General features: G+C 38.2%; 1 protein-coding gene across 9 annotated transcripts; it reads right to left on the bottom strand.

The window, feature by feature from the left end:
- Positions 1–506: 506 nt before the first annotated feature.
- LOC107784772 (uncharacterized) lies at positions 507–23,739 on the bottom strand. 9 transcript variants are annotated; one of them, XR_012701113.1, is made up of 5 exons: positions 23,475–23,739; positions 21,835–23,193; positions 20,551–21,599; positions 20,379–20,425; positions 511–1,070 (listed from the first exon to the last, which is right to left on the bottom strand). XR_012701113.1 is itself a non-coding variant. In XM_016605951.2 (2 exons), the coding sequence occupies exon 2, from the start codon at positions 23,186–23,188 to the stop codon at positions 21,926–21,928; it is 1,263 nt and encodes a 420-aa protein (XP_016461437.2). In that variant the 5' UTR covers positions 23,189–23,193; positions 23,475–23,739; the 3' UTR covers positions 21,667–21,925. The 9 variants fall into 9 exon arrangements, 2 of the variants coding, with proteins under 2 accessions (XP_016461437.2, XP_016461438.2); XR_012701114.1 differs by lacking the exon at positions 511–1,070 and adding an exon at positions 18,555–20,189; XR_012701111.1 differs by having other exon boundaries at positions 507–1,070; positions 20,379–21,599.
- Between the last annotated feature and the right edge of the window lie 261 nt (positions 23,740–24,000).

The following is a 24,000-nucleotide window of genomic DNA, read 5'->3' as shown; positions in this document are numbered from 1 at the left end:
AAACTAAGAAAAGAAGATATCAATAAGAGAAAATAAGGGTTGATTGGATAGGTGCAAGATAATTGTCTGGGATTTAACTCTCGTTAATTCACTTCTAATGTTCAAGTGAGTCTTTCGAATTCACTCAATTATTAATTCAAACGTTTAGTAGAAACTCCTCTCATTAAGTCTCAACCTCACAATATGAACCAATTTATACTCGGTGAAGATATGCACGAATTCGTAGTGGACTGGTCTTTAGGAAAACCTCTTTCGATTATCCTCCTAACTAGGTCTAAACAATAATTCAACTAGTCTCTTTCGATTACTAAGAAAAATCAATGAATTCAACCAACAAGATGATGCAAAAAACATCACAAGTTATGCCTCTCTCGATTACATGAACATGTGAATATAGATGAAATAATTAATTCACCCAAAATAATTCAATATATAAAAACTAGAGTTAACATCCATAAACAGTAATCAAAACACCAAATCCATAAATCCCTAAAGAGAACTACTCCATAAATATGGACTAATGCATCACAAATATAAAGAAAAGCATTAAATGATCCAAACTCTTGTCTTGAGTGAGGATTGAATGATGCATTCCTTGTGCTTTGGCTTCTCCACCTTCTCTCTAGCCTCTTTAGGTCTTAGATGTGTCAAAAGTCCATAAAATACCATTTTTCATGTATTTATACCAAGTAGGGTTGGGCCCAAATGAAGTCACTCGTTCCTAGCCGAAATAGGAAAACTTGCAAACTTATTGTATTTCATGCATCTCACTGTGCGTAGCAGGGTGCGTAGCATTAGTGTTTTTTTCCTGACAGACCCCAAAAACCCAATCTCTGAAGTTATCTATTTTTTGACATATTTTTACACTGATGTGTTGCACTGTGCGTCGCCCAGTGCGCCGCACCTGTGCATTTTTTCAGCAGATTATTCCTCCTTGAATTTTGACGCCCAGAAGTGATCCTCGACCCCCGAACACGATTCCGGCTTATTCCATTGGGCTTTTACTCAGACTTCAAAGCTCAAATTAGTTCGAATTAGTTCCATAACATATACATAGCTCGGAATCACTCCTACAAGGCATAAAACACATAATTAGTGCAAAACACTAGCAATTAAGGCTCAAACTCAATTAAAGTACAGTAAATTGGAATGTAATAAGCGAGTAAAATACAAGAATATAGTGTACCATCACGTAGATTCGATGTTGTTTGATATGATTTTTGTCCTTGAGTAGGTTCTTTATGTGTTTTGGGATGTGTTAGTATGTTTTAATGGGGCCCTAGGGGCCTCAGGTATGATTCGGATGCATATCGGATTGAGTTTGGACTTAAGGAAATCGCTGAAGCTTGAAGCTTCTAGTGTAATCGCACCTGCGTGGTTTTGACCGTTGGTGCGAGACCGCAGAAGTGGCCATGGGACTACGGAAGCGGTTTGGGCATTAGTGGGATGTGACCGCAGGTGCAGAGTCCACGTGCAGGTGTGCGAACACAGATGTGGATTTTCCTATGCAGGAGCAGAATTTGGTCTACTGCCTCAGGACCGCAGATGCGGTCAGGCAACCGTAGAAGCAAGATCACAGAGGCGAGATTTGGTCCGCAGAAGTGGGACCGTAGGAGAGGATTTGATCTCTTGGCCTTAGTGGTGGTCGCACTTGCGATAACCTTTTCAGAGGTGCGAAGTCGCAAGTGCGGAGTTGCAGGTGCGACAGATTGGCCGCAAAAGCGATAATTGCTGGGCAGAAATAGAGAAATCGAGGGTTTTATTTCATTATACTTATTTTGAGTAAGAGAGTTCAGTTTTGGGCGATTTTCAGAGAGATTTTCAAGGAGTTGATCGGGGTAAGTGATATTAAGTCGGATTTGACTATTATACATGAATCCATCATTTTTTTTATCATTTAGTTAGTGTTTTGAGTTGAAAAATTGGGGAAATTTGTGAAAACTTCATAAGCTAAATTTTGAGGATTTGAAGGTCGATTTGAGGTCAGAACTGAATAATTTTAGTATAGTTGGACTCATTATTGAATGGGTGTTCGGATTTTATAAGTTTGGTTGGGTTCCGAGATGCAAGCCCAGGGTTGACTTTTTAATTTTCTTTAATGATTACAACTTTATTATCCGGAATATTTTCCTATGGTTTGTATTTATAGTATAAAGTTATTTTGGCTGACTTCGAGCCGTTCGGAGTCGGATATTCGAGAAAATAGGCTTACTAGTGGATTGAGTTAACATGTTTGAGGTAAGTATCTTGCCTAACTTTGTGTGAGGGAATTATCCCTTAGGATTTGAGTTGTTCTGTGTCATTTATGGTGCGTGAAAGGCGTGTACGCAAGGTGATGAGTGGGTACACGGTCTATATGTGGTAATTGACCGGTTTAAGCTATGTAGATTCTTTTCATGCCTTTAATCGAATTATCACAACATGTTATATCCATCATCGTTAATCCATCCTTACATGCTTTATTTGACATTGTTCATTCTTGTCCCATCTCTTACTTGTTATTTTCCTTTACATGTTTAGTTGAGGTTATTATTTTCCTTATTGCCTTGTTAATTATTTTACTGTTGAGTTACCTTACTTGAAGTTGTAAATTCTGGGAATATCGTATTGCTGAGGTTTGGTGTTGAAGTTGTAAAAGCCATGATCACATTGAGGCAAAGTTGTAAATTGTTGAAATAGCATTCTTATTGAGCTATTCACTTTCAGTTGCTATTGTTGAAACTCGTGTACACATTATGGTTGAGACATATGGTATTTATTGTGGAAACATTGTTATTGTTGATTCCTTTGGCGAGTTGTGGTATTGGGCACTTGAGGTGCGAGTTTTGATATATTGTGATATTGATACACATGTTGTGGTATAAGGATAGGGGATGATATGCATGCGGTGAGATAAGGTGGGTTTGATATGCGTGTTGCTAGTAGGGGAACTACTTGAAGCCACGCGGTGTGATAAGGTGGGCTAAAACGCGGGTAGCTATTTCGGGAAAAATGATCTTTCAAAACTAAATGTAAGGCTCCCACAGTGAGATAAGGAATTATTGTGATTGTGATTGGGGAATGATATACGAGGCGGTACCTCATACGTGATTCTTGTTGTTATCTTTTATTTACATCACTTGTGTTTATCTACATCGTTTCCTTGGTGTTCTTATTATGTGTTTCTCCCATGATGCCTTTATTGCCTTAATTTCAGTATAGTTTATTTGTTGTATTCCTTCATTGTATCATTTCCTTCTTTCTATTGTTATATTGTACCATACATGTTTGGCTTCTTTATTTATTCTTGTAGGCATCTTAACCTGACCTCGTCACTACTCTACCGAGCCTAGGCTTAATATTTACTAAGTATCGTTGTGATGTACTCATACTACGCTTCTGCATATCTTTTTGTGTAGATCCAGGTACTTCATACTAGGCTAGACACCAGTAAGTTAAGCTTTAGAACTGGAGACTTCAATGTATACTTGTCATCGTTCGCAGGCCTCGGAGTCACCCTCTGTCCTTGTTTCTTTTCTACTGCTTACTCTTTACTTAGACACCGATGTATTAGGGATTGGTTCAGTTTATTCGTGTAGAGATTATGACTCAATCTCACCAGATTTTTGGGAGTTATTGTCAGTTGTATTGTGGAGTTCTTTTATGATAGTTGATTGGTTTAAATTTGAAGTTCTATTATTATTTTCGTTATTCCTTCATGTATGTTATGCTTACCTAGTCTTAGAGACTAGGTGTCATCACGACATCCTACGGAGGGAGATTGGGGTCGTGATACTTCTAATATATTATATTCGTCGTCATGAAACTACACGTGCCAATGTAGGCGTAGATGGCTACCTTCTGGCATGGACTACGATAGAGTGCTCTCCTTCGAGAAGGTACTACTTTGTGCTATGATTAGCATGGTTGAGTCGATTCATACGGCACTACAATTAGACGACCTGAGTAAGTAGGGTATATGATACTTGACGCTAGGTACATAACCTAATTGCCTTCTTGTGTCAGTGTTGTATAGTACTCCCAGTGAAAGATAAAAATAATTTTCTTATGTTAAGGCCTAAGGAGCCAAAAGTTAGTTTAATGACCTAATGCAATTGAAATAATTTTATATAATTTTTATTAAGATCATGAATTGATATAAATATTTTAGAAGTTTATATCATGGGTTACATTTCCCTCGTCGTCTCATTTAAAATGTTAAAGAACATGAATTGATATAACTGTTGTTGTTTTATATCAAATGTTAATTGCATTATGTTTGTAAAGTCTTATCCCAGGAACTTGAGTTAGAGAGTCATGACACTTATTGAGTACCACAGTGGTATACTCAGCCCTCAGGGGCCCTTTTCTAGGGTCTCGTTTACTTTACATATTTCAGGATGAGGTATGATACATAACATGCAGACAGGGCTAGGATGAGTCTCTCCCCGATGTATATAGTGAGGCACCGCTTCAATTTCGTGGTAGCTATCATGTTGTTTTTTTATTTTATGTTTGTCAAGCATTTGCCCAAGTATTTAGTTGTATTCCTTGGTATAAAGGCTCCATAGATAATTGTGATGAGTTGTAATAATCGAGTGGTACACGACATATATGAAAAGATATTTGTTTTACTTTGTCTTAGTATGATTATTAAAAGCTTAATGTATGATTTTGAATTGGAAAAATGTTCCATCATTTAACTTGAAAATATATATGATTTTCAAGAAGCTTCAGCATTTAAAATGATTTTTATGTATAGGGTGGGGTGCATCATATGAGTTGGTTCGCTTGAGTCGGGTAGTGTGTCAGGTGCCGATCACGTGAATATGGGTCGTGACAATTAATGCCATGATGCAACTCCACTTCTTTCCAAAAACTTTTAGCGATTGTGCACTCAAGAAAAATGTGTTTGATTATTTCATCTCCCACATGTAATGAGCCGACCAGTCATTTTGTGAATTTGAGCTCCATTTCCCCTTTAAGACTTCCCGTATGTGTATTTATGGTTTTATGACCTGCGGGGATGGTTAGTTTAGTTTCGGGGAGGTTTTGGAATGATTTGGATCCTTTAGTTCTTGGTTTAGAAGCTTAAGTTGGAAATATTTATCGAGGTTTGACTTTTGTGAAAACGACCCTGGAATGGTATTTTGATAGCTTCAATAGGTTCGTATAGTGATTTTGGACTTAGGTGTATGCCCAGAAGTGAATTCGGAGATTCCTATGTTGATTTGACTTGTTTTGCCGAGATGGCAATTTTAAGGTTTAGAAATTCCTTAAATTTGACTGTAGGTTGACTTTAAGGCTATCGGGTTCAGATTCTGATTTTGGGACTTGGAATAAGTTCATTTTGTCATTTGAAACTTGTCTGCAGAGTTTGGTGTCATTCCGAGTTGGTTTGATAGTAATCGGACGCATAATTGTGTTTCTGGCGATTCTTAAGTTTTCTTTTAAATTTCATATGTTTTGGTATCTGATTCGTAGATCCGGATGTTATTTTGGTGTTTCGATTATGCAAGCTAGTTCGCATGATATTTTTAGACTTGTGTTGATATTTGATATGGAGCCCCGAGGGCTCGGGTGAGTTTCGGACGTATTTCGAATTGGTTTGAAATTGTTCCAGGTTGCTGGTGATGCAGTTATCGCAATTGCAAGCACCAACATCGCAATTGTGAAGTTGGCAGAGGAATCGCAATTGCAAAGGTTTTGCCTTTGGATGGGTAGCTCACATTTGCAACCAACATGCCGCATTTGCGAAAGGGATTGAAATTGCAAATGCGAAGTCAGTGTCTTTTCTTGGGCTTGTCAGTGCCGCATTTGCGATGGAATATCCGTAATTTCGAGGTCGCTTTTGCGACTTTTGCACCTAAGCAAAAGAGCTAAAATACGAGACTTAGCTTCATTTATCACATTTTAGGACCCTGTTTGGTTTTTGAGGAGGGATTTTCACATACAACTATTGGGTAAGTGATTTTGAACCAATTTCAATTATATTACATGATTATTTATGAGATTTAATCTCTAATACATGGATTTTGAAAAGACATTTTGGGGGATTTTGTCTATATTTTGAAAGACGGAAATTTGAGATTTAAGAGTCGAATTGGACTCAAATTTGAAAACAAAATACATATATGGACTCATGGGGTTATGGATAGTCGAGATCTACCCTTGGACTCAAGTTTTGCCAAGGTGATCCCCGGGTTGACAGTTGTTGACTTTTGGGGAATTAGGTAAAGATCATATTTTTATCAATCGAAACTGAATTCTCTTGCATTGTTTAATGATATTAAGTCATTTTTTGTTAGATTTGAGCCGTGCGGAGGTAAATTATAAAGGAAAATCCATTTTTGAGTGTTGATTTGGCCTAGTTGAGATAAGTATCTTCCCTAACTTTGTGTGGGGGAACTACCCCGTATGAAATGGTTTAATAGCACTATTTGAATTATGTGAAAGACGTGTACATGAGGTGACGAGTGTATACACAGGCTTATATGTGGAAATTAACATGTTTAGACTCTTAGATTACTTACATGGATTTAATTGAGGTTGTTATTGCATGTTATATCTTTCATTGTCGAGTTTATTCTTATATGCATTTAATTGAAGTTGTTATTACATGTTATATCTTTCATTGTCGAGTTTATTCTTATATGCGTTCAATTGAAGTTGTTATTACATGGAATATCTTTCATTGTTGAGTTTATTCTTCCATTTCGTTGTGTTGTTGATATTCTTGTAGACAATGTTATTGGGTTGTGGGCAATGCATTGTTGTGGCATTGGTATTGTTGTTTTGGCAATATTGAGGCATATGGGAACATGTGGTGTTCATGCGACTCTTTCTAAGAAGAAGAAGAAAGCTCCAACCCCTGTGCACCCAGAGATGATTATTGTGTTGTGATGAGATGCGCATGCGGCGGCATAAGGATGGTGATATCGATGTGCATGCAGCGAGATAAGGGGGATTTATATGCGCGTTACTAGTAAGGGAAATTACTTCATTTGAAGCAAACGCGGCGAGATAAGGGGTCTAAAGCACATGAAGCTATTTCAGGAAAAATATTTTTAACTCACGCGGCGATATAAGAAAGATTTGTGATTTGTAACTTGTGAAATTGATTATGAGGTGTTACCTCGGGGTGATTCTTGTTGCACATCTATGTTGGAATGGCTTATTGATTTGAACGGTTATTGTTTCCTTTGATTTATTTCACTTGTATTTTTAACTTTTTTTATTATTTGTTGTACTTAGAATATGTTAACTCTTTATTGTCATTTATTGCTTTTACATTTCGTGGTTTGCCTTATATTAATATTCTACCTTGTCATTTATTGCTTTTACTTTCAGTTGTTAGCTTTATATGAATATTATGCACAGGTTTCCATGTCTAGTGAGTGTCTTGACTTGACCTCGTTACTACTCCACCGAGGTTAGTCTTGATACTTACTAGGTACCGTTTTGGTGTACTCATACTACGTTTCTACAAATTTTTGTACAGATCCAGGTACATTTGCCCGTGTCGGACGCTAGTGACTTGATTTAGACATCGCGGAGACTTCAAGGTATACCTGCTTGACGCTCAAAGGCCTCAGAGTCACCTTCTAGTGATCATATGCTACTGTTTCATTTATTTTCAAACAGTATTGTACTTGAGGTTTCTAATGAACTCGTAGTAGAGCTTATAACTCTGTACTACCGGTTTTGGGATTGTATGACTGTTGTTCCGTTTGGGCTTTTATTATGTCATTTATTAGTTTAAATTAATAGCTAAATTATTTATTTCTCTTAAATTCTCAACTTATACTCGGCTTGCCTAGTCTTAGAAACTAGGTTCCATCACGATCCTAAAGGTGGAATTCTGGGATCGTGATAAGTTGATATCAGAGCCCTAGGTTCATAGGTGCTACTAGTCATAAGCAAGTTTAGTAGATTCTTGTGGATCGGTACGGAGACGTCTAAATTTATCTTCGAGAGGCTACGGAACTATTAGGAAATTATACTTCTTTCATTCCTTATCGTGCGGATTTGTTGATTTCGGAATCTGAGCTTTTGTCTTTCTATTCTGTCACAGATGGTGAAGACATGCACTATAGGATCAACTAAGCCAGCACCCTCGCCCCTTACTAGAACAGTGAGAGGCGCCCGAGCCGAGGTAGACGCCGAGGAGGGGCGCGTGCCACAACTACAGCATCTGCCAAAGCAGCGACTGAGAAGCCACCAATAGCTCCAATTGGGGGGGCAGGCACCCGAGGCGCTTGTTGCTACCCCTGGACTCCAAGAGACCTTGGCACCTTTTCCTAGAATGTTCGATATTTTAGCTCATGCAAGATTGATCCCAGTTGCACCAGCTATATCTCAGGCTGAGGAAGGAGCTTAGAATCTCGCGACCCGTACTCCAGAGTAGTGGGACCATATTGATCATGTTCTGGGTGCTATTCCAGCATAGCCTATCATCGTGGTTCAGCCTAAGGTTAGACCAGTGGCATTAGAGGAGGCTTGAGAGGTTCAATAAGTATGATCCTCCTACTTTCAGTGGCGTAGTTACCGAGGATGTATAGGGTTTTCTAGACTAGTGTCACCGTATTCTGCGCACCATGGGCATTGTGGAGGTGAGTGGGGTCTCCTTTACTACATTCTAGTTGATGAGGACGGCATATAGGTGGTGGCAGGCTTATGAGGAGGGTAGGCTAGTTGATGCAGCGCCACTCACTTGAGCTCAATTTTCAGATCAATTTTGAAGGAGTTTGTTCCTCAGACCCTCTGGAATGCGTGGCGCACAGAGTTAGAATGATTGCATGAGGGGACTATGACTGTGTCAGAGTATGCCATGAGGTTCAGTGAGTTCTCCCATCATGCACCTACTTTGGCTTCTACAATCAGAGAGCAAGTCCGCATATTTATCAAGGGGCTCAGTTATGGACCTAGATTCAGTATGGAACGAGAGTTGGATATGGAGACTTCGCCTCAGCAGGTTGTGGAGATCACTCGGAGGATGGAGCGTATGCGTGACCATGAGAGAGAGGATAGGGAGGGCAAGAAGCCTCGATATTTTGGAGGATTTAATGGTTCCCGCGTTGTAGTTTCAGCTCGTCATGGCATAGGTTATGTTAATCGACCGGTTGATTCTGTGCTTTCGGCTACTCGCAGTACTCTAACTATTCCAAGGTCTCAGATCGCCCATTATGCACAGCAAATTTGCAGTGTACCTCCCGCATAGGGTGCCTTTAGCGGTCATTCTAGCCGATCGGGTAAGACTTAGTTCCAGCAGCCATGCCCACAGAGAGGTTATTTCGAGTGTGGTGATACTAAGCATATGGTGAGGGGCTGTCCCAGACATAGGAAGGGTGCACCTCCACAGGGTCCGCAGGCTCCACAAGGTTCACAAGCTATGGTTGCTACTCCAGTTGCCACTCCACCTGCACCACCAGCTAGGGGTGGAGGTCAGGCGGGTAGAGGTCATCCTAGAGGGGGAGGCCAGGCATGTTGCTATGCTTTTCCGGGAAGGACCGATGCTTTTGCATTAGATGTTGTCATCACAAGTATTGTTCTGGTCTGTCATAGGGATGCATCAGTTTTATTTGATTCGGGTTCCATGTATTTGTATGTGTCATCTTACTTTGCTTCATATTTGGGTATATCTCGTGATGCTTTGAGTGCCTCTATATATGTGTCTACGCCTGTTTGGGATTCTATTATGGTAGACCGTGTCTATTAGTCATGTTTGGTCACTATCAAGAGTTATGAGACTAGGGTTAACCTTCAGCTACTTAGTATATTATGCTATTCTAGATTGTCACGCCAAGACTATGACATTGGCTATGTCGGGTTTTCCGCGGTAGGAGTGGAGAGGTACATTGGATTATGTTCCAAGCATGGTGGTGTCCTTTCTTAAGGAGCAATGAATGATTGAGAAGGAGTACTTAGCATATCTTGCCTTTGTGAGGGATGTCAGTGTTGATACTCCTACCGTTAAATCAATTCTAGTAGTGAGAGATTTCCCATATGTGTTTTCAGTAGACTTATCGAGCATACTGCCCGATAGGGATATCGATTTTGGTATTGACCTGGTGCCGAGCACTCAGCCCATTTCTATTCCACCATATCGCATGGCACCATCTGAGTTGAAGCAATTAAAGGAACGGCTTCAGGAGTTGCTTGATAAGGGTTTATCCGACCGAGTGTCTCGCCTTGGGGTGCTCCAGTTCTATTTGTGAAGAAGAAAGATGGCTCTATGAGGATGTATTGATTATAGGCAGCTGAACAAGGTTAAAGCCAAGAACAAGTACCAACTACCGCGTATTGATGATTTGTTCGATCAGCTTCAGGGTGCTCTAGTATTGTCGAAGATTGACTTGAGGTCGGGCTATTATCAACTGAAGATCCAGGCTTCAAACATTCTGAAGATGGCTTTCAGGACTGGCTACGGGCACTATGAGTTTTTTGTGATGTCATTTGGGCTGACCAATTCCCCAGCAGCATTTATGCACTTGATAAACAGTGTATTCCAGTCATATCATGATTCTTTTGTCATCGTGTTCATTGACGACATATTGGTGTATTCTCGCAGTCGGGAGGATCATGAGCAGCACCTTAGGATCGTGCTTCATACCTTGAGGAAGAAGAAGTTATAAGCTAAATTCTCCAAGTGTGAGTTTTTCCTTGATTCGATGGCATTTTTTGTCCATGTGGTGTCTAGTGAGGGGATTAAGGTGGATCTGAAGAAGGTAGAGGCAGTTCAGAGTTGGCCCAAACCATCTTCTGCTATCGAGATCCGGAGTTTTCTAGGCTTGGCTGGTTATTATCATCGTTTCGTGGATGGTTTTTTATCCATCACAACTCCCTTGACCAGGTTGACTCAAAAGGGTGCCCATTTAGATGGTCTGACGAGTGTGAGGAGAGCTTTCAAAAGCTCAAGACTACCTTGACCACAGTTTCAATTATGGTTTTACCTTCAGCATCGGGTTCTTATACATTTTATTATGATGCTTTGCAGATTGGCGTTCGGTGTGTATTGATGCAGGAGGGTAGAGTGATTGCTTATACTTTGTGTCAGTTGAAGTCCCATGAGAAGAACTACCCAGTAAATGATTTAGAGTTGGCAACCATTGTTCACGTGTTGAAGATTAGGAGGCACTATCTCTAAGGCATGTCTTTTGAGGTATTCACAGATCACATGAGTCTATAGCACTTATTTAAGCAAAATGATCTGAACTTCAGGCAATGGAAGTGGTTAGAGCAATTAAAGGACTATGATATCATAATTCTCTATCATCCCGGGAAGGCCAATGTGGTGGATGATGCTTTGAGTAGGAAGGTTGAGAGCATGGCGAGTCTTTCTTATATTCCAGTTGGGGAGAGATCGTTAGCTTTGGATGTTCAGGCATTGGCCAACAGGTTCGTGAGATTGAATGTTTTAGAGCCTAGCCGGATTCTTGCTTGCGTGGTTTCTTGACCTTCTTTGTTTGAGCGCATCAAAGCACGTCAGTATGATGATCCCCACTTGCTTGTCCTTAAGGACACAATGCAGCACGGTGATGCCAAGGAGGTTTCTATTGGAGATGATGGGATGTTGCGGATGCATGACCGGATTTGTGTGCCAAATATGGATGGGTTGCATGAGTTGATTCTTGAGGAAACCCACAGTTCGCGGTATTCCATTCATCCGGTACCGCGAAGATGTACCAGGATTTGAGGTAGCACTACTGGTGGAGAAGAATGAAGAAGGATATTGTGGAGTATGTTGCTCGGTTTTTGAACTGTTAGCAGGTGAAGTACGAGCATCATAGATCGGGTGGTTTGCTTCAGAGGCTTGATATTCCAAGGTGGAAGTGGGAGCGCATCACCATGGATTTTGTAGTTGGACTTCCAAGGACCTTGAGGAAATTCGACGCAGTGTGGGTAATTGTGGACAAGCTGACCAAGTCTGCACATTTCATTCTAGTCATGACTACCTACTCTTTAGAGCAGCTGGCTCGGATTTATATTGGTGAGATTGTTCGTCTTCATAGTGTGCTTGTGTCTATTATCTCTGATCGAGGCACGGAGTTCACATCGTATTTCTGGAGAGCTGTGTATGGTGAGTTAGGCACATAGGTCGAATTGAGCACGCCATTTCATCCCTAGACGGACAGACAGTTCAAGCGACTAATCAGATATTGGAAGACATGTTACGTGCATGTGTTGTTGATTTCGGGGGTTCAAGGGATCAGTTCCTACCGCTATCATAGTTCGCCTACAATAACAGCTACCAGTCGAGAATCTATATGGCTCCTTATGAGGCCTTATATGGGAGGTGGTGTCGTTCCAGTTGGTTGGTTCGATCCTGGGGAGGCTAGGTTATTGGGCACTGATTTGGTTAGAGGTGTCTTGGAAAAAGTGAAGTTGATTCAGGATCGACTTCGTACAACACAGTCTAGGCAGAAGAGTTATGTTGATCAGAGGGCTTGTGATGTTGCGTTCATGGTGAGAGAGAGGGTTCTTCTTAGAGTTTTACCAATGAAAGGTGTGTGAGGTTCAGAAAGAAGGTCAAGTTGGACCCTCGGTATATTGGTACTTTTGAGATCCTTGAGAGAGTTAGTGAGGTGGCCTACAGACTTGCATTTCCACCCATCTTATCGGGAGTTCACCCAGTGTTCCCTATTTCCATGCTCCGAAAGTATTATGGTGATCCTTCACATGTATTAGATTTCATCTCAGTCCAATTGGACAAGGATTTGACTTATGTTGAGGAACCAATGGCTATCATGGAAAGACAGGTCCGGAAGTTGAGGTCAAAGAACAATTCATTAATAATGGTACAATGGATGGGTTAACCAGTTGAGAAGGCGACCTGGGAGACCAGGCACGACATGCAAAGTCCTTATCCTCACCTTTTTGGCACTTCATGTATGTCTCTATGCACGTTCGAGGACGAACATTTGCTTTAAGAGGGGGAAATGTAACGATCCGATCGTTCGTTTTGTGTATTTGAGCCCTATTTCCTCTTTTGGGACTTCCCTTATGTGTATTTGTAGTTTTATGACTTGCGGGGATGGTTCGTTTTGTTTCGGGAAGGTTTTGGAATGATTTGGATCCTTTAATTCTTGGTTTAGAAGCTTAAGTTGGAAATGTTGATCGAGGTTTGACTCTTGTGAAGACGACCCTAGAACGGTGTTTTGATAGCTCCAATAGGTTTGTATAGTGATTTTGTACTTAGGTGTATGCCTGAAAGTGAATTCGGAAGTTCCTAGGTTGATTTGACTTGTTTTGCCGAAAGTTGGCAATTTGAAAGTTTAGACATTCCTTAAGTTGGACCGTAGGTTGACTTTATGGCTATCGGGTTCGGATTCTAGTTTCGAGACTTGGAATAGATCCGTTTTGTTATTTGAAACTTGTCTGCAAAGTTTGGTGTCATTCCGAATTGGTTTAATAGTAATCTGCTGCATGGTTGTGTTTCTAGCGATTCTTGAGTTTCCTATTAATTTTCATGTGTTTTGGTGTTCGATTCGTAGATCCGAATGTTATTTTGGTGTTTTGATCATGTGTACGAGTTTGTATGATATTTTTAGACTTGTGTGGATGTTTGGTGTGGAGCTCCGAAGGCTCAGGTGAGTTTCAGATGTGTTTGGGATTGGTTTGAACTTGTTCCAGGTTGCTGGAGTGTTGGTGTTGCAGTTATCGTAATTGTGAGCACTAGCATCGCATTTGCGAAGTTGGCAGGGCAATCTGAGATATCGCAATTACAACATCTTGATCGCAATTGCGAAGGTTGGCCTTTGATTGGGTAGCTCGCATTTGCGAAAGGGACAAACATCGCAAATGCGAAGTCAGTGTCGCATTTGCAACTTTCCTTGGGCTTGTCAGGTGTCACATTTACGATGGAATATCCTCATCTGCGAGGGTTCACAATTGTCGCTTTTGCAACTTCTTCACCTAAAACAAAAGATCTGAAATACGGGACCTAGCTTCAGTTATCACATTTTAGAACCCTAGACTCGGTAGGATGCGATTTTGAGGATGGGTTTTCACATACAACTATTGGGTAAGTGATTTTGAACCAATTTTAATTATATTACATGATTATATATGAGATTTAACCTCTAATCCATGGAATTTGAAAGGTAATATTGGGGAATTTTGTCTATGTTTTGAAAAATAAAAATTTGAGATTTGAGAGTCGAATTGGACTCGAATTTGAAAATAATACACATATGTGGACTCGTGGGGTTATGGGTAGTCGAGCTCTACCCTTGGATTCAGATTTCGAGCGGGCGAACCCGGGGTTAACTTTTGTTGACTTTTGGAAAATTGTGTGAAAATCTTAACTTTATCCATAGAAATTGGTTTCTCTTGCATTGTTTGATGATATTAAGTTATTTTTTGTTAGATTTGAGTCGTGCGAAGGCGAAATTTAAAGGAAAATCTATTTTTAAGTGTTGATTTGTCCTAGTTGAGATAAGTATCTTCCCTAACTTTGTGGGGGGGAACTACCCCGTAGGATTTGGTTTAATTGTATTATTTGAATTATGTGGAAGACGTGTACATGAGGTTACGAGTGTGTACACGGGCTTATATGTGGAAATTGATCGGTTTAGACTCTTAGGTTACTTATATGGATTTAATTGAGGTTGTTATTGTATGTTATATCTTTCATTGTCGAGTTTATTCTTATATGCATTTAATTGAAGTTGTTATTATATGTTATATCTTTCATTGTCGAGTTTATTCTTATATGCATTCAATTGAAGTTGTTATTACATGGAATTTCTTTCATTGTTGAGTTTATTCTTCCTTTTCATTGTGTTATTATTGAGATTTTTGTATACAGTGTTGTTGAGCCGCGGGCTATGCATTGTTGTGGTATTGGTATTGTTGTTTTGACAATGTTGAAGCATATGGGCACGTGTGGTTCGAGTTGATTATTGTGTTGTGATTAGATGCGCATGCGGCGGCATAAGGGTGGTGATATTGATGTGCATGCGGCAAGATAAGAGGAATTTATGTGTGTGTTGCTAGTAAGGGAAATTACTTCATTTGAAGCACATGCGGCGAGATAAGGGGACTAAAGCGCGTGAAGCTATTTTGGAAAAAATATTTTTAAAATAAATACAAGGCTCACGCGGAGATACATGGAAGATTTGTGATTTGTGGCTTGTGAAATGTGATTATGAGGTGTGGTATCTCGGGGTGATTTTTGTTGTACATTCTATGTTGGAACAGCCATTTTATTTGAATGGTTATTGTTTCCTTTGATTTATGTTTAATTATTTTTTTATTATTTGTTATTTTTAGCATATGTTAACTCTTTGTTGTCATTTATTGCTTTTACTTTTTGTGGTTAGCCTTATATTAATATTCTGCCTTGTTATCATTTATTGCTTTTACTTTCTGTTGTTAGCTTTGTATTTACATTCTACACAAGTTTATATGTCTAGTGAGTGTATTGACTTGACCTCGCCACTACTCCACTGATGTTAGTCTTGATACTTACTGGGTACCGTTGTGGTATATTCATTCTATGCTTCTACATATTTTTGTGCAGATTCAGGTACCTCTGCCCATGTCGGACACTAATGTGTTGATTCAGACATTGCGGAGACTTCAAGGTATACTTGCTTGACGCTCGCAAGCCTATGAGGCACCTTCTAGTGATCATATGCTAATGTTTCTTTTATTTCCGAACAATATTGTACCAGAGGTTTCTAGTGAACCCGCAGTAAAGCTTATGACTATGTATTACCGGTTTTGGGATTGTATGACTGTTGTTCTGTTTGGGCTTTTATTATGTCATTTATGAGTTTAAATTAATATCTTAGTCGTTTATTTTTATTAAATTCTCAACATGTGCTAGGTTTACCTAGTATTAGAGACTAGGTGTCATCACGATCCTAAAAGTAAGATTCGGGAGCATTACCATATATTGGGCAATGTAACTTCTAAATCCATATGAAGTTTTTCTCAGTAGCTTGACAATTTAAAGCATTATTTAGTGGTGAAGATGCCATTTTTATTAGGAGATTAGGACTCTAGAGAGGCATGTCACAAACATTTTTATGAATAGGAAGAGTAAGGGTGTTAATTCTGTCAGTTATTTCTTTTGGTAGTTCAAATGAGAGCTTCGAAAGATCTCATGTGTTGTTATAGGAGAGATCCTTTATTTTAATTAGATAATCATTCTTATTTAGGGGACCCTCGATACAATTCCTAAGAGCAGGGAGGAAAGGAATTCCATCTGAAGTGCCAGATGTCCAATTTAGAGTTTCGACTAGGGGACCATAAAATTCCTTTAGCACACAAATTTCAGCCTATTAAAATGCTCTTCCACACAAAGAAAGTAGTTAACATAGACTTCCAAGAGACATACTTAGTAATAAGGGCATTTGCCCAGGGAGCTATGGAATGACTAAGGAGTATGGTATTCTTAGCTTTAATAGTTCTTAATCCCAGCCCTCCTTCTTCTTTAGGCTTAGTAATGGTATTCCAACCAATAAGGTGTAGGCGCTTAGCTTCATCAGTGTCTCCCGAAATAAAATCTCTTTGAATTTTATCAATTTGTTTGAATAATGTTTTGCGGGAAAGACGTATATTGCATGTAATGACTAGGAATTGCATTAAAGGTGGAAAGTGCCAATGTAGCCTTGCCAGCTATATTTAAGAATTTAGTTTTCCAGTTTGCTAGTCTAGTGTGCATTCTATCAATAATAAACTGGAAGTCCGACGCCTTGGGTTTCCTAGGCAAGATAGGGAAACCCAAATATTTGCCAAAGGAGTTACTAACATTAATACCTAATAGATTTGCTACCTCTTTTGCAACTTGAGAGCAACATTTATTAGAGAAGAGGATTTCTGATTTATCTATAAGACATAGACAGGCTACTAAAAATAGTTTAACAGCTCTTCATATTCACTTTTCATATAAGAGTGAGGTCATATGCTAAGAAAATATGGGAGATGGATAGAGACATAGGATATCCCTGTCGAATACCTCTGCTAGGGTTGAAGTATCTACTGATATTCCCACTAACCAGTACTAATATTCTACTTGAGCTAATGCAGTTCATGATAAGTTTCGTTAGCATGGGAAGAAACTAAAAATAGTGAAGGATACGATAAATGAAGGACCATTCTAGACGATCAAAAGCCTTTTCAAAATTTATTTTTAAAATCTTATCTGCTTTAGAACCGTTCCTTTTCCAAAATTTGGAGATAATTTCCTGAACAACAATGGTCTCAAGCTCTCTTATCCTTAATAAAAGTTGACTGCAAGGGACTGATAATGGTGTTGAGAAAGGAGCAGATTTTATTTGCAATGATTTTTGTTATGATCTTATAAACAGTGTTATATAAACCAATACGCCTAAAGTTCTTTAAATTATTAGCATTAGGCATCTTTGGAATTAGACAAACATGGTGTTGAGTATTAAAAACATTTCTGCAAATTGAATAGCAGAAAGTCCTACAATATGCCAGTAGTTTTTATTAAATAAAAGGTGAAGTCCATGGGCCCAAGAGCTTTAAAGGGTTGGGCTAAGTTCACATTTAGCCGGCGGTGAAAATAAATGGCATTCGGTAGCCATAAATTAAATTAGACAATTCATACCCCCAAACAAATTATAATGCTGACAAAAAATCGCTCTTTTATAATGGGCTCGAGTTTATCTTCTTTGTACTATTATATTCCGTTTGTTTTGTCTTTTATTTGAGTTGTTCTTTTAATTCTAGTTCCAAGCTACAAGGATAACATGTTTCATAACATTCCCTTTTATTTGAAAGTGTACCCAATCCAACATTAATTTTCATTTGTTTGTTTGTTCTTTTATAATATGTTTAAATCTAATCAAACCGGCAAAAGTTTCTTTGTTTTAACAGAGTTTTAATTCTTTCATACTATATCCAACCGAATAAATACACAAATTTCTTTTTAATGTTTTGATAAGCTTTTCTTTTTACTGGTCAATTATTGGGCTATATAAACTGCTAATGACCCAAGCTTATAAATTGGCTAGTTTGGATTTGCTCAAATTGACCCGCCAATAAAAGTATGTGATATTGTATATGCAAAAATATCCATAATATAAAAAGAAGAAGAAGAAGAAGAAGAAGGTGATGTATGCATTGTACACTCTGTACACACGTTCTACATTATGTATATTTTTTATACATAATAGAATTTTATATATATATATCGTAGAACAGTATATACAATACACAAAACACTCGGGATACATTAATGATATATTAGGAATACACTGCAAAATGCATGAGATACTTTATATACAAACTTTATACAATGTATAATAGTGTATATACAATCTTTATATATCGTAGAATAATATATACATTTTATACATCGTTGAACAATCTATATACTTTGGATACATAAAAGTGCTCAGAATACATTAACAATACATTAGGGATACACTGCAAAATTTAATTTACACTTTATATAAAAAAATTATAAAATGTATAATAGTGTATATATAAATTTTATACACTATATAACAGTCTATATATAATAGTTATACACATTGTTATACATAATGCAATGTATATACATATAACAATGTATATATAAAACTTTTATATGAAATTATAGTTGTATCTTCCAACCACAATTAAAAGAGAAGATAATGACAGGACACTGAGGGTTTAGGTACAAGACTAACGAATGTCCTCGACTTTGTTAGGTTAGCTCTTTTAATCCTACAAATAGACAAATTTTCAACGTATGATTGATATTGATTTTGGAACAATGGCCGCACAATTTTCTTCTTTTGCGGCCATTATACTTTTCTGAGAAATGTGGCCACTCATCTACAAATAATGGTCGCGTGGTATTTGTGTATTTATTATTATTTACGTCTCCCTTTTTTTATCATTCTGTCTTCTTCTTCTTCTTCGTGTTCTCATACGATACTATCTTAAAACAAAGAAAACCTGAGAAAGAGGGTTTTTACATAGAGGGATTGATAGAAATTAAAAAATTATGGCCACTTCAACTAGTACAACCCCTTATATTTTCTTCATTTGCGAAATAGTAAAAAACAAAATTATTTATACTATAATAACTTATATAGTGAGTGTGTGAATTGATCGAATTTTTTCTTGGGGGAGGGGATGAGGGGCTACATACTTAATAAATCGCTTCAAATACATATAAAAAAAAAGGAAATAGTTTGTTACTATTCCACAATTGAATAACTCTTACCCCTATTTATTCATTGATCATTAGATTGAGTTCAATTTAATGAGCTATTGGCGGCCCAAGAGGAGGAAAATCTATGCATTCAAAATAGTGACTATAACTTGTCAATAAATTGGACTTAAAGGCCATTTCGGGTCAATAGGAAAAACATAGGCTAATAAAAAAAATTGGGGGCCATAGGGCGTCGTTTGCTCTAAAGGGTTTGAAGGAGAAAATAGCTTTTATGACTTCTCCTGCTTCTAAAGGTTTACACCATTTGGTCATAGTTGTTTCGTCTTTTCTATTCGAAATCACTCCTATAAATGCTCTCTGCATTACATGCTTTAGGTGAAAAATTGTACTCGTGCTTTTTGAAGACAAAGTAAAATTGTACTTGTACTATTTGGCTATCATTGTTCCTTCTTTAGATATGTAATACTGTTTGTATATGTTAATTCTTGCATCAATTAATTTAGAACACAGCTTTCTGTGTTTCAATATGATATTAGTAGCAATTTTGCCATCATGTTTCTGCCTTTATGTTAAGCTTTAGTGCAACACTTAGTCATTGTAGTTTTCATTATGACAAAATAGAACACTCAATTTATAAAGAAAGACTTTTCCTATTAAATATACAGAAGATATGGGATATGAGATTGTCTCAGTTAAAACATGTGACTACTCAACAAAGGTGTGAATGCCAAGGTCCATAGCCTTAGCCCTTAGGAAAGCCACTTGTTGTCTCACCTTCATGTATATGCTCAATGAGACCCATGGGAGTGTCCCTCATTGACCTTCTTTGTGTTAAAAAAGGTAATGTGGGAACAATGAGAGTTAGCCTACCTTTGTCATACAAAATCGATACATGGAACTCATGTTCATAAGTGTGTAGTGATTTTCGTATATATGCTATTTGTTAAACTATATGTGCACTCCAGAAAGAGATCGCACATTTTCATGCTCCATCACTTTCTCATCCCCTCACCCATTACTAAAGAACTTCTCCCCGCTGCATTGAGCTAGGGGGGCGGAGAGTAGGGGTACCCTAGAAAGAAACAAAGAACGACACTAGTCCAAGATGATAACTTGATATTCTAAACTATAATGTAAAGGAGGTAGATCTAAGGTAAAAACTTATACTAATAACCAAGGATAACAAATATTTTTTACAAACAAAAATTCAATAAATGACTGACCAGATATTCGAAAGATGAAAATTCAATAAATGACTGACCTGATATTCGAAAGAAGAAAACACTTCCACACTTCCAGAAAGATCTCCTTCAAACCAAAACACATCAACTTGGAGAAATTAAGAGCAGAAGCAACATTGGATAAAGAAATGAATAAATCAGTAATCAAATGATACCTTTTTTATAAGGAAAGAAAAAATAATCAAATTATACCTTGTATATCCACCAATATGAACTTTTCCATTGCAAAACTCCAAGATGAGTACAATTTGCTTCTCAGAAGACCACAAATGGAAAAGCCATTTATATATGTAAGGTACTGCCTTAAAATATCCCTAGCAAGCAACTTTAAGAGGTCAAACACCCTGCTATAGTGTTGTTATAGGGAGTTGGAAATTCCAGGGACAGAGATGACACATAAAGTGAAACTTTACAGCAATATGTTAATACTGTCAACTACTTATATGATCGGGCAACCAGGAATCTAAAACAGCCCCATCAAATTGACACCATTCTGAGTTTTCAAATGTCTTGCCTCAGCCTGCTACCTTTTTGGAGTCAATAAACTGTAAACTTTTTTAAAATGCCAAAGGTTCTTTCATCACACTCCACGATGTTATATTTAAATCAAAACCTAAATAAGGAATTTAAGACAACAGTTCAGGTCATGTAAAAGAAAATCACACACATTCTTCAAACAAACCCGTATTTGATGGGGTGTAGAAAATATTAATAGATAGGATTAAATGAGGGCTTCCTGGAGACAGCTACATAAAGGATCCTGCAGCTAGCTTATTACCAATGGATGGTACGCCAGAGATATACTGTCTTTAAGAGAAGAGCAAACTAAAATTCCAATGGATTTACAGGATTGAGATCCCTTTTCGAAACATAGAACTAGAAGCCCATCAACTAGAATGACAAAGAGGACTGCTAGCTTTTAAGTCCAGGAACCAGTATCAGCCGACATACAGACGCTAGCTTTGAAATCCATACAATAGGATTAGCCAACATACAAATGCTATATTTGAAATACATGCAAGAACATTAGCCAATATTGAGAGAAGCATTAAATAAGCAGTGTGTACCGTTAATATAGCAGGAAAAACATGACTCTGAAGTGGTGTTCCTTCTGCCCTAAAAAAAGGAAAATTCGATGCACACACTAGTTCCTCAATGATAGAGCTATGTTTGATAGTGTGTAAGAAACATCAGCAGATAAAACTAATGAGGACTTCCTAGAACCAGCTCTGAAGAGGACCCTGCAACAAGCATATCATTTTTAGACGGTAAGCAAGACATATACAGTCATTAAGAGAAAGGACAAACTAAAACCCAAGAGAGTTACAGGATTGATCTCTTATCAAAATATACAATCAGAAGCCATCAACCAAGTTTACAAGGATAACTGCTAGCTCTAGAATACATGCAAGAGCATTAGCCGACATTGGGCAACGCAGTAATTTGCAGTTTGTACAGTTAATATCATAAAAAGACCTGATTCTGAGGTGGTTTTCCTTCTTCCCTAAGAAATGTAAACTTTGATGCACACTCCCTGATACAGCTAAGCATTCGCAACTGCAACAGCCTAAACATTGTCAGCAAGCATTTCCTTTCGCTTCAACTCCAATGCCATACATTCATTCTCAAGTTTAATCCTCTCATTTTCCATTCTCATCATTTCCAATTCAATGTCCTTTTTCCTGCTAAATCTTTTCCAATTGAAACGCTCTTTCTCCAATTCCAACATTTGCGCCTGAATTTGTAGCTTCTGTTCTTCTAGCTGAAACGAACGATGATCCATCCACTGTTTCTGCAGAATATCAGCTTTGTTGCCTTCGGAAAACATTTGATTGGCATCAGTGTTTGCCTTCTGAGGTTGAGAACTGAAAGTCCTATTACCATCGAGAGTAGTCAAGGAATTACCAAAAGTAACAATTTCATGACCCTGGCATTGTTTTATCCTCTTTGAAAAACCTCCTGACATCCCATGTAACCTGTGCTCCCTAGGCAAGCTATGACTCTCTTCATACTCATCTTGATCCTCCACCATGTCAGTTTCGTGATCATCTTCATCATTGTCATCTTGCAGGTGCTTCCTAACATCATTGTCATCATGCTCATCTCTACTTGTAAGAGCCAAGCGTAATGAACGCTGCAGTTCAAGGTCTGGGGGCAGATGTAAGCGGTTCCCATTATGGTAGGAACACATCTCTTCATAATGCAGATGCTTTGAACTTAAGATTTTCCTAACTTCCTCCTTTCCTTTCTCTGATACGTGATCCAGCAAATCCAAAAGAACAGGATTCTCAACTACCTCACAGGAAGTTCCTCTGCCAAGGATCTCATTGAGTCTTTTGTACCTCTTGTTTAGGTCATTGAATTTATCCTCGCACTGTTGAGGTGAAACAAAATGACCCCTTTCAGCCATGACTTTTGACACTGACTTCCATTTCCCTTTCTTATGCAAATTAGAGCATTTTCTTCTTCCACCATACTCTGCAGCAGTCTCTTCGCCTATGTAAGAAACAGCAGTTATCAACAGCCTCACCATCTGATCGGTCCATTTCACACGCTGCCATGGGGTTGCCTTTTTTCCCCTATTCAGGTCATTGAGACCATCTTCAGTAAAACTTGGTTCATCTTCATCACTTGCAGACTTACCCCTCTCGCCTTTACTATGATCAGCTAAAGAAATATTCTGGTTGCAGTCCTGCTGCATACTACCTATAGTGAGGGGGAAATTTGCATTAATTGCCCCTTGTTTCGAATGAGACTGATAATGCTGAAGCTGTTGATGATTAGCCCTCATGGAGCCTTGCAAATCAAAACAACTATTCCCTGGCATCATATTTCCTGATCATAAATTAATTGCTTTCCATTACTTAAAAGTAACAATTAAATACAAAATTCAGAACTGGAATTAACATACAAAACCCTTTCCCAAAAACCACTTCAAGACAAACAAAAGCACCAAATAATGAACGATATCACCTATGCAAAGTAACACCTTCACAAACAGGCAAAAAGAAAAGAGATCCAAAACTGAAGAATGAAGATCTGTTCTCACTTTCAGATAAAATCTAATATTCTTACACAAATAAAGAACTGGTAATTTCTAAAAGTGAAGAACTTACACAATGCTGACGATCTGTCGAACCCTATTACAACTTCCAGCACTTCAAACCAAATTCAAAAGATATGGAAAAGCCTTTTTCAGTACTGCGAGAAAAGACAAGAAAGGTACACTTGTAGGGAGTTTTTTACATATTAAAGACATAACAGCCAATTCCCGGTGTTGTAGATACAACGTATCGAGGATCTACGGGGCCCCTTTCGCCATCTTTTCCGTGACACACACACGTAGCTGAATAAGCACCTCCGCGAGATAGGTATTGGTTTTTTTTTCTTTTTTTTTAATAAGTTAAATAGTTAATGCCTGCAAACTAAAGAATAACATGTAGGAGCGGGGGTTGGACAGTTTGGATCGAATATAAAAATTTCAATTTGGATTTTCGTTTTTTTAGATTGAAGAAACGACCATTCAAATATTAATCCAAATAAGCTCGTATAACGATCGTTTTGAGTTCTAGCATTTCGTTCTTTGATTTGCGACTGTGAGCAACCTCACACAGTTTATTATGACTTGCGCGCATGGTTAGT

This window comes from Nicotiana tabacum, chromosome 17 (assembly GCF_000715075.1).
Source record: "Nicotiana tabacum cultivar K326 chromosome 17, ASM71507v2, whole genome shotgun sequence".
NCBI classification, from domain to species: Eukaryota; Viridiplantae; Streptophyta; class Magnoliopsida; order Solanales; family Solanaceae; genus Nicotiana; species Nicotiana tabacum.
This window is presented reverse-complemented; position numbering and strand designations above follow the sequence as displayed.